General features: G+C 32.5%; 1 protein-coding gene across 4 annotated transcripts in view; it reads right to left on the bottom strand.

Annotated features, from left to right (window-relative positions):
* The window catches only part of GPHN (gephyrin), a 447,008-nt gene that overhangs the window by 243,416 nt on the left and 191,559 nt on the right, over positions 1–12,033 (bottom strand). For all 4 annotated transcript variants that reach the window (XM_053673316.1, XM_053673315.1, XM_053673317.1 and 1 more), the window contains exon 4: positions 5,853–5,945. In XM_053673316.1, the coding sequence (XP_053529291.1) occupies positions 5,853–5,945 (93 nt within the window). The remainder of the gene's footprint in view (positions 1–5,852; positions 5,946–12,033) is intronic.

Here is a 12,033-nt window from a genome sequence, read left to right as displayed (position 1 = left end):
AATATTTCAGGTATAAAGGTTTCTTGTATTTTGTTCTGTTTTCTTGTATTCTGCTCTGTTATCAATTCTATATTGTTGAGTTACTCTACTTATACAGAACAACTTTATGATACTCAAAATCCTAGCTCAATATAGTTATTTTTAGCTTTACCACATATAACTATTTTATTTAGCCAAAATAATCGTAGAACTGTAAAATAAATATTCAATACCAGTAAATGATATTTTGCCAGGGAAGAAATCAATGTTTTCTAGACAATACTGATACATACTTGAGAACAACTATATACAAGGTCTGGCACAAATAACGCCTCTTTATTATTACAAAATAATAAGCATGTAATTCTGTAACATTACAATATTACATTCAAGCACATCATAGGACATTTTGGGTAAAATGTTCAAATTAAAACTATACATTATTACACCCATATTATTACCCTACCAACCACACACAAGCAGGTGTTACTTCAATGCTGGACCCCGTATTTTAAATCACATAAGTTAGAGACCAAATTCTTTCAAAAACAATGTTACTGACTGTGTTTCCTATGCTTTACTTATTTTACTGTGACTATTTTGTAACTACCAATTTGTGCTTCTCAGTCCCTTCACCTCAATATTGTAGTAAATATGTGTGGTGCAAGATGGGGTGTTGGAAATGTTGTGTGGAACACTATAAAAAATAAGATTGTTTAACCACTAAGCTGTACACTGAAACCAATACAAAATATAATTGAAAGAAAAATTTCTTTCAGAAACAAATTATTAAACATGGTGTTGTTGCTATGTTGCTATAATGTAGGAGAGTTTTCTGATTGCTAACATGCCAAATGTTAACTTTTAGGTGAAGCTGTTAACTGTCAATTTTCATGAGTCACCAACTGATAATAATCAACATATAGCCAGTAACTCGGGGCAATTATGTCTCCTTCCTTTAACTTACACAGTGTTTGTGTTTTTAAGTGTTATAACATAAGAAAGAAAAATGGTTAATGACTGCATGAACTCACACCTTACACTTATTAGTGTAAAATAATAAAATATATAAATTTCAACAAATTGATTATAAAACAGATTTTATAAAACAAATATTTCTTCTGTGATTTGATATTTTAGAAAATATTATTCATAACCTAAGTGAAAAATATTTGTGGACAGGCTTAGATCTGTTCCAAAAAGTACGATATAAATATTATATAATCTATAAACAGAATATGACTTCTGAAAATCACAGTCTTTCCCTAGAAATTCATCCTCTATACCAGACTATGCGTATTCTTCCCTTTTCAGCACTGGTCATTTTCTTAGATGCCTCTTCACTTACATAATGAAGTATAAGCATCTTTCTAAATGAATATCCCTTATATCAAGTTTACAGCTTTCCAAAATTTTTGCTATTCCTCCTTTTGTTTATTTTATAATGACCATTTATATCAGGAGGTACTGTGAGGAGGCATTGCTAAGAACTACAGTTTGAAAATATATTGAGAGATTTTATACACTGCATAATAAATCCATTAATTTGACCAGTTTTGAAAATTGAAAATTTTATACATTATTTAGAATAAGGGATCTTTTATTCTTGTTATGCTATACTGTCTATTAAGTCAATGGGGCAATACATTTTATTATGGCAAAAAAATGTTTTCTTTTAAACTTCCCTCTAAAGTTCAAGATGTCAATGAAACCCAACATCATTTCGGATTAGTAGAAACAAAGGTAAAAATCAATGAAGGTAAATTAAATATCAATTTAAAAAGTCAATACAAATGTGCGTAAAGATGAATTACCATTGCCCAACAGAATAGGGGCTGACAAACTTTTTCTGCAAAGAGTCAGATGGTAAATATTTTAGGCTTTGCAGGATATAGAATTTTAATTGCAAGTCCTCAACTCTGCTTTTGTAGCGACAGGCAATATATAAATGAATTAGTGTGGCTATGTTCCAATAAAACTTCATCTATGAATAGTGAAATTGAATTTCAAATAATTTCATGTGTCACAAAAGATTATTTTCCTTTTGAGTTCTTCTAGTCATTTAAAGATGCAAAACCATGCCTCGGCTCACGAGTCATACAAAAGATGACAGACAGGCTGGATTTGGCCTATGGGCCATAATCTGCCGACCCCTGTGATAGATTAAGAGTTTCTTGAGGATAGGGACTACACCTTATTTTTTTAATTCTAGCACCCAGTATGGCATCAAATACATATTAAGAATTAAAAATACCAAACTTGATGAATGAATGAGTGTATGAAAACTAAAATGTATTATAATTCATAATTTATGAATTAAAATGTATTTAATTCATAATCAAAATAATATATTAGTATACAGTCCTTTATTCTGGTATAGCATAGTACCCAAGTGATGAAAATTATTTTTACCTTATAAATATTAAGTAGCTTAATATTTTCTAATTTACCATTACATAGTAAATATTTCTTTGTAATTATATAGCTCTTTTAATGCTTCTTAATCTTTTATTCTCTTCTAGAATTTACGTCTAAAAGGTTTTTACTTCACCTCACTTATATACCCTTAATTATACTTTTACTTTTAAGAAGTAATTAAAAACTACATAACAATACCTATTTTGGAAATAAATCCTGTTGATAAGACAATGGGACATGAAGAGATAATGCTTTGTATGGTAACGAGTTCTTATGTTCCACAGAATATTATATAATTAGCATTTCACTAATGCCAACAGATTATTCAACCTTTTTATAAGATCAGAGATAATGCAATTAATTTTTTTTTAAATTAAGCTTTTCATAGGAAAATAAACCTAAAAAGTTGACGAGTATAGATTATTATGCTGTATGTTAGCTTTGATAATATCTCATGTTTAAAGGCGGAGAGCAGGCCAGCAGGCATGGAACTATCAGATGAACTATATTCTAAGATACAAAGCCTAAAAATAGAAAAAAATCATAACTTGGAAAAATCCACTGATTGCATAATTCCTATAAAATATGTAAATAAGATATACTTTTTAAAACTTATTATTCCTTATTTTTTAAACTGACCTGGGAAGAAATCTAAGTCTATTAAATTTTTCATCTTCTCTACAGCTCATTCACACTGATAAGTTTAGAATGCTTTATTTCTTTCATTCGGTTTATTGCCTTCATTTTTCCCTAATAACACACACATCTCACAATCAATCATCCTTTTTGATTGTAGATAAAACTAATTATTGAAAGTTACTCACTATAAAATATTGGTACGTGAAGGGAGAAGTTTTATATTATTTTATATTTATCATTAATATTTGTGTTTTCTATCAGTAACTTCTGAATCTATTAAAAATATTTGCAACCCTAAGTTTTATATAAGTAAATGTGGTCTAGAAATAGTTTCCTCTCTTTTCAGGAATAATTATGTAAGACAAACAACTTAAAGACAACCAACTATATTACTACAAGCTCAAAATTGTACTTCTGGATTCCGGACATCTCAGTGTTGTTTTAAATACTACAAGAATTGCAACTATTCATGGGTGTAGAGGAAATGGGAAATTAGCAGAATTATTTGGGGGTGGCCCTATATTGCTTTCTTGTTTATTTTTTCAAAGGCTTAACAGTCCAATGGACTTTTGTTGTACATAATCATACCATATATATTTATATATAAAATATAAAGTGATTGTATTAAAGATCAAGAATTCACAATGAGGTAATTACCTGTTTCAAAAACAGAGAATACATATTAATGTATATTTTTAAATCATAAAAAAATAACCTAATACAATTTTGCCCAGTTGGTTGCTATAGGTATATAAGAATATAAGAATATAAGAATACCTCAGAGTTTTACAGGTAGCTGAAGAATAAAGAACTTCTCAAGATCACAGAAAAGGATAGACTCTTGTTAACTAACAGTCCCCAAATAAGGGAATGGGAGAATAAACAGACATTAGAATGGTAGAAATTCAAGACTCCTGATTTATATATATGGAGATGCAAAAAGTAAAATACAAAGCTTACTATATAAAAATTTAAAATAGGATTGTGACAATTTCATGGATATACTTTAAATCTAGTATAAGATTTTTTGTTCATTTGGTAGTTACATACAAAAAATACTATCAGATTTCTCCACTTGGTAGTTATGTAGTAACTAATAAAAAATCTTTACCCCTTATAAGTTAACCCTTACATAGCACTAGTACTGAATCCTCACATTTACCCTGGTAGATAGGTACTTTTATTTTGCTCCTTTTATAGGAATCTTAGGCACAAAGCAGTTTAGTCTATAGCCAGAATTCAAAGATCTGAATTTTCAGCCTAGCATTTTGGTATTGAAACTCCACAGAATACAATAATACTAAACTTTGTGATGTAAATTATTTCCCCATAATCAAAAATAATATTATTATCTGGTTGTAAATGGATTCATGGAAACTGTTTATACTTTTCTGATGTGAAAATAAGTAATATGAAAATATCAAACCATCACACACTAAAACAGAGACATATAAACTTAATTTCATTTACTTCAAACACAACACCTAACTCCAAAAATCAAGGCCTTCACATATGTAGGCAATTTTCTTATAAACAAAACAAAACAAACACATCTCTACAGGGGATGGCTTCCCTCCAACTGTACTTATTTAGTCTCACAGTTTAAAAGAAATGTAAAAGTTGGTCTAAGGACCATTTACCCTTAGGGCCCAGAAACTAAATAAATTATGCAAGGATGACTTCATTTTTAAACAGCTGAAGTTAAGAATTTCTCCATACAACACTATTCTAATTGACTTAAAAGTAAAACTATTTTATTTATAAGCCTACTTATAATAGTATCCAAAAAATTTCTGTGTCATGAATAGAATAACACAGAATTCTATTACATAGAATAGAAATTAATTTACAACTTGTTTAAAAATTTGTAGTTTCATACACTAAAACAGTGGTTCTCAAAGTTTGGAAGTAGGGTCTATGAGCCAGTAACACCCCCATCACCTGGAGCTTTGTTAAAAATACAAAATCTCAGCACCCACTGAGGATTTTACTGAATAAGACACTCTGTGGGTGGTGCCCAGCAACCTGTTTTAACAAGCCCACTTTGTGGTGCAGGATCATTTGAAAAGGACAGTATAATATTTAATATGTGCAGAGCAAAAGTATCCTGCTATTAATAAGATAGTAGATAGTGTACTGGTTTGAAAATAGAAGGACACAGTTAACACTAACTTGAAATTCAGCCAAGAAACACTTTTCGGGGGAGGTAAAGGAAACAATATATATAACTCTGAAAATGACACCCGGCTTATGGCTTCCTTAAAAAGAAAGACTTTCCCCTGTACCACCGAGTACTGGCTACTCTTCATTCTTTCCCTAATTTCACTCCCTGTGCAAAGGTTGAGGTGATTCTTGTGGCATAAAGCCTAGATATTAATTCTGCTTTTTGACTTAATTAAATTCAGATTTAAAATTATAGAACATACAACTTTCTCTCACTAAAAGAACTGTAATACTGGTATATTCTATTGCAACCATTTTACTGTGCTTTAAGACCAGTGACAAGTGTATCTAAAGAAAAGAGAAATCAGATACATTCTGAAGTATATTAAGAAAGCACATCAGACCAGATATGCTAAGAGTCAGAGTTCTGATATCACCTCCTTTGACGATATGCCTGAATTTTAGCTGATAACCAGAGACCACTGAGCAAATGCAGGAGTATCTTCTGCATCAGCTCACTCTTCCTTATATTCTATCACTTCTAGCTTAAGTACAAAGAAAAAAGTCAAGAAACATTTTTTTAGATAATTTTTCCACAGCAAGTTTTTCATATCCTCAGCACATGAATACAAGAAAAGCATATTCTATCTCACCTCTGGAGTGACATCTCGTGGTGCAAACCCTGTTCCTCCAGTTGTTAATATCAAATTAAGTTCCTTTTCATCACACCAATCTATCAGGGTTTCCTGAAAGAAAACAGCAATAATGTCACATGCAGAAGGATGTTTCTGTCTGCTCAAAACATCCACATACTCAAATATATTATGTATAGTGAAGAAAAACAGATTATTTTCAACAATCAACATAAAAATTTTGAAGCACAATTCATGGAACAATTTCTCTGTTAATGAAAACACACTGCAGTTTTGGGTACTTATTTTACTCATAGAAAATAAGGCAGTTTCATTTTTAGTTTTCTGAGGAAATGCCACACTGTTTTCCACAGTGGCTGCACCAGTCTACATTCCCACCAATGGTGCTCTAGGGTTCCCTTTTCTCTTACACCCTCACTAGCACTTGTTTGTTCATTTGATTATGATGACTATTTTGATGAGTGTGAGGTGATATCTCATTGTGGTTTTAATTTGCATGTGTCTGATGGCGAGTGATGCTGAGCATCTTTTTACATGTCTCTGGGCCCTCTGCATGTCCTCCTTGGATAAGTGTCTGCTCAGGTCCTTTTCCTACTTTTTAATTGGGTTGTTTGTGTTCTTGAAGTGAAGTTGTGAGAGTTCTTTATATATTTTGGAGATCAAACCCTTGTCTGAGGTATCATTGGCAAATATGTCTTCCCATACAGTTGGTTCTCTCTTAATACTGTTTTCTTTAGCTGTGCAGAAGCTTTTTATTTTGATGAAGTCCCATTTGTTTATTTTTTCCTTTATGTCCCTTGCTCTAGGGGACAGATCAGTGAAAATTTTACTGCTTGGAATGTCGGATTTTCCTGCCTATGTTCTCCTCTAGGACTTTTATGGTATGGCAACTTATATTTAAGTCTTTTTTCCATATGCAAGTATCAAAGTCTTACAAGTAAATGAAACACATTTACTTTCAATGAAATACCGTAAGTTTATAATTAATGTTTGCTATGTACTCATATGGCATATCTAAGTTATTTAAAAATATTTTATTGTTTATGCTATTACTGAGTTCTTTTCAATCATTCAAAATCTATTCAGGTATAAAAAACTGAGCACTATCTATGTGTCAATTATATGATCTCATTATTGAAAACTGTACCAATCCCACCCTGTAAATATTCATACTTCAATTTCCTATTTAAAGAAAGAGACTCATTCATTTTTCATTCAGGGATTCTGAGAGATCAAGAAACTTATTTGCTTATGGGTTCAGAAACTAAAGAAGAAAGAGCTAGGATTCAAATCAGATCTGTGGGATCCTCAATATTATGTTCCCCTATATTCTGCCTGTGGTTGTCAATATTTTCTGCTAAGTCTCAAGTTCATTATGGAAGTTTTACATTATTTTTGGATCTATTTTACATGGCTGCCTTAAATAACAGATGTAAGAATAAATAATTGCTTACAGTTTTTTCCCCCCACAATACTATGGCACATATAGAGACTACCATTAAAGAATTATATACTAAAAAAATTTGGAGTTAGTAGAGTCCTTTGAAGATTTGGCTCTTATCAAATGCTTTTCCATATGTATTGATATGATCATGTGATTTTTGTCTTTCCTTTTGTTTATGTGATATATTATGTTTACTGATTTGTGAATACCATCCTTGCATCCCTTAGATGAATCCCACTTGATCGTGGTGTAATGATCTTTTTAATGTACTGCTGGATCGTTGCCAGTATTTTGTTGAGGATTAGTGTCTATGATCATCAGCAATACTGGCCTGTAATTTTCTTTCCTTGTTGTGTCTTTATCTGGTTTTGGAATTAGGATGATGTTGGCTTTCTAAAAGAGTTGGGGAGTCTTCCTTCTTCTTGGATTTTTTTGGAATAGTCTGAGAAGGATAGGGGTTAGCTCTTCCTTAAATGTTTTGTAAAATTCTCCTGTGAAACCATCAGGTCCAGGGCATTTGTCTGCTGGAAGTTTTTTTGATTACCATTTCAATTTCATCAGTTGTTATTGGTCTGTTCAGGCTTTCTGATTCTTCTTCATTCAGTTTTGGAAGATTTTATTTTTCTAGAAATTTGTCCATTTTACCCTGATTTTCAAATTTCTTGGCATAAAGTTGTGCATAATAATTTCTTACAATCTTTAGTATTTCTGTGGTATCCACTGTAATCTCTCCTCTTTCACTTCTGATTATGTTTATTTGGGTCCTCTCTTTTTTTCTCAATGAGTCTGCTTAAAAGCTTGTTGATTTTGTTTATCTTTTCAAAGAACCAGCTCCTGGATTTATTGATTCTTTGGATTGTTCTTTTAGTTTCTATGTCATTTAATTCTGCTCTGATTGTGGTTATTTCCTTCCTTCTGCTTGCTTTGGGCTGTCTTTGTTATTGTTCCTCGAGTTCTTGAAGGTGTAGGTGTCTTATTTGAAACATTTCTATGTTTTTCTAGGTATGCCTGTATCACTACGAACTTCCCTCTCAGGATTCCCTTTGCTGTGTCCCATAAGGTTTGGACTGTTGTGAGTCCATTTTCATTTGTTTCCAGAAACTTTTTGATTTCTTCTTTGATCTCATTATTAACCCATTCATTGTTTAATAGGATGCTATTCAATCTCCATGAATTTGAGTGTTTTTGAGTTTTTCCCTCTAGGTTAGTTTCTAGTTTCAGGCTCTTTGGTCTGAGAAAATGCATGATATGATTTTAATTTTCATGAATTTGTTGAGGCTTATTTTGTCCTAATGTGGTCTATGCTTAAAAATGTTCCATATGCATTTGAAAATAATGTATATTTTGCTTCTTTGAGATGAAAGGTTCTATATATACCTGTTCGGTCCATTTGATCTAGGGCATTGTTCAAGGCCACAATATCCTTGTTGATATTTTGTTTGGAAGATCTATCCATTTTGGAGAGTGGGGTGTTAAAATCCCCTAGTATAAGTATATTGCTGTCTATATCTTTCTTGAAGTCCTCCAAGATTTTCCTTATACATTTGTGCTCCTATATAAGGTGCATGTATGTTTACAATGTTTATGTCTTCTTGATGTATTCCTCCCTCAAGTATTACAAAGTGTCCTTCAGTGACTCTTTTTATGGCTTTTGCTTTGAAGTCTATTTTGTCTAAGTATTGCTACCTCAACTTTTTTTCTTGTCCATTTGCTTGGAATATGTTTTTCCAACCCTTCACTTTCAGTCTGTGTAGGTCTTTTTTTCTGAGGTGGGTCTCTTGTAGGCAGTACATGTGTGGGTCATGTTTTCTTATCCATTCAGCTACCCTATGTCTTTTGATTGGAACATTTAATTCATTAACATTTAAGGTTATTATTGATAGGTACTTAGTCATTTTACCCTTTTTATACTTGTGTTCTCTCTGTCACTCTTTTCCTTCCTCTTCTTATAGTAGTCCCTTTAGCATGTCTTGCAGTGATAGTTTGGTGAAGGTATATTCTTTCAGCCTTCTTTTGTCTGGAAAACTCCTTATTTGGCCTTCCATTTTAATTGAGAGCCTCGCTGGGTAGAGTAGTATTGGTCTCAGGCCTTTGCTTTTCATTGGAATATTTCTTGCCATTCTCTCCTGGCTTTCAGTGTTTCTGTTGAGAAATCAGCTGCTGGCCTTATTGGAGTTCCTTTGTATGTTAACTTCTCATTTCTCCCTTGCTGCTTTTAAGATTCTCTGTCTTTAAAACTTGGCATTTTAATTATGATGCATCTTAGAGTAGACTTCTGTAAGTTCATCTTGATTAGGACCCTCTGTGCTTCCTCAACTTGTGTGTGTTTTCCCCTCTCCAAGTTCGCAACGTTTTCTGTCATTATTTTTTCAAACAGGGTTTCTGTCCCTTGCTCCTTTCCTTTACCTTCTGGTATTCCTTCGATTTGAATGTTGTTGTGTTCCATGTCTGCAGTTCCCTTAAGCTATCTTCATATTTTTTTTAGTCTTTTTGGTGCAGCTGCTCCACTTCGGTGTTTCTACCTTATCTTCCAGCTCACTAATTTAGTCCTTTGCTTCATCCAGCCTGCTTGTAATTCCTTCTACTGTTTTTTAATTTCTTTCTGGTTACTGTTTATAGTTTCTATTTCCTTTTTCATACTGTTGTAGTTCCCACTCAGTTTCTTGTAGTTGTAAGTTCCTTGAGCATACTTATGACCATTCTTTTGAATTCTATATGTGATAGTTTGCTTCCCTCCATTTCATTTAGCTCTTTTTGTGGGGAGTCTTCCATTTCTTTCAATTGCAGCTTCTTTCTTTGTCTCCCCCTTTTAGGTGAGTCTTTTTGTTTGTTTCTGCGATTTCTGATGCTCTGCTTTACTGTCTTTGTAGGATGAACTTCTATGGTAAGAGTTCTGTGGGACTCAGTGCTATGATCTCTTTGATTTCCTTGTCTGGATGCTCTAGGGTTGTCCATTATTCCATTTGTGTGGGCTCTCTTACTGTATTTGGGTTTTACCTGTTGGTGGCTCCTTTGTTGGTGGGTTCTCTTCTCTGGTGGGTTTACTGGTTATTCAACAACTCCCACCATGTCTTGAATGTATTCAGAGGTGTCTGTTTTTAAATGTCCTCTGCAATCTCTGGTTTCCAAAGTTCATATAAACTAGGATTCTGTTGGCTGTTCACTCTGTCTTCAGAATATTGGTGTCCTAGTTGGGTCCACGAGCAAATGGGTTCAGTTCCCATCTACCTTGCTCCCATCTTTTGCCTCCAAAATTCCCGATTCTTAATTCTCAAATTAAGGCCATGAATTGTAAAGCTAATTATTAAAGTCTATATTAACTTACTACTTATCAGTCCTTTAATCTTTTCCATTTTGTCACTATTTTGCCCATGCCATGAAATAAGCTTACTTAAAACATTGTGTATTGTGTGAGTCCATAACCTTTTTTAAAAAGAGCTTTATGATATTTCACATATCATAAAGTCATCTTCTTAAAATATACAGTTCAGTGGTGTTTAGTATATTCACAGTATTGTATAACCATTACCACAATCTAATTTTAGAACTTTTCAGCACCCCAAAAAACACCTGGTAGGCACTAGCAGTCACTTTTCTTCTTATTGGGAGGTCCCAAGAAGCATGAATTTACATTCACAAAACTGGAAACATACTAGTCTTTTGTGACTGGCTTCTGTTACATAGCATAATATTTTCAAGATTTATACATGTTATAACATTTATCAATATATCATTCTATTTTTATCAAAAAATTTTAGTGTGGGAAAAATACTTATATAATAAAACCTGCCATCTTAATCAGTTATAAGTGTATAATTCAGTGGCATCAATTACATTCACAATACAGTACAACTATTACCACTGTCTATTTTTAAAACTGTGCACTACCGATCCCAGTATGGCTCAGTTGGTTGGAGTGTTGTCCTTTAACCAAAGGATTGCAGGTTGGCTTGCTGGTCCAGGTATGTAAGATCCTGGTCTGGGTGCCTAAGGGAGGCAATCAATCAATGTTCCTCTCACATTTATCTGTCTTCCTTCCTCTCTCTTTAAAAGCAATGAAAACAGTGTCCTCAGGGGAGGATAAAAAAAACAACTTTTTCATCAACCTAAACAAATCAAGATTCTTTTGATTCAGTGTTTGCTTGGTTGCTATAATCTTTTGACTTTTTTTGAATCAGAGTTCTGAAAAAGTTTGTTCTGACAGTTTCTGCTTGTTTTACAGTGTTTCTGTGGAGGGATGGGAGCCTGGAGCTCTAAAACTAGTTATTTTACAGCCCATTAGTAATCTAAATCAATATGCCATATTACATAAGAAATCTGTCAAGGTAAAACAGTGCATTGTCTTTGGTGTGGTTCCTATCTCATACTCAAGTGTTTTTTCAGAGTAAGAATTCTGAATATTTTCTTATTTTTCTTTTATTCTACCTATAATTTCCATAGTATAGTCCCATTAATAAACAATACCAAAGCTTTCCAAATATGAATAACTAGGTATGAATTTTACTTGTTTAAAAGCTAATTCAATGTGCTTTAAAGTTTTATTTAATAGCACTGTATATTTATTTTACAATTTCATCACCATCAATTTTAAACTGGTTCATGTGGGACCCTGAATTCAAAGATAAAAAGATTCTTTCAACATAATTTGCTGTTATTATATTTTTCAGTTCTAAAATTTTCATTTGATTATTATTATTTTATTATTATTTTTTTTTTTACTAAGGTATGGGCTTGTGA

Source organism: Artibeus jamaicensis, unplaced genomic scaffold (genome assembly GCF_021234435.1).
Source record: "Artibeus jamaicensis isolate MK-2021 breed Jamaican fruit bat unplaced genomic scaffold, CSHL_Jam_final contig_851, whole genome shotgun sequence".
Classification (NCBI taxonomy): Eukaryota; Metazoa; Chordata; class Mammalia; order Chiroptera; family Phyllostomidae; genus Artibeus; species Artibeus jamaicensis.
The sequence above is the reverse complement of the archived record's forward strand: the minus strand, read 5'-3'. Positions and strand labels throughout refer to the sequence as shown.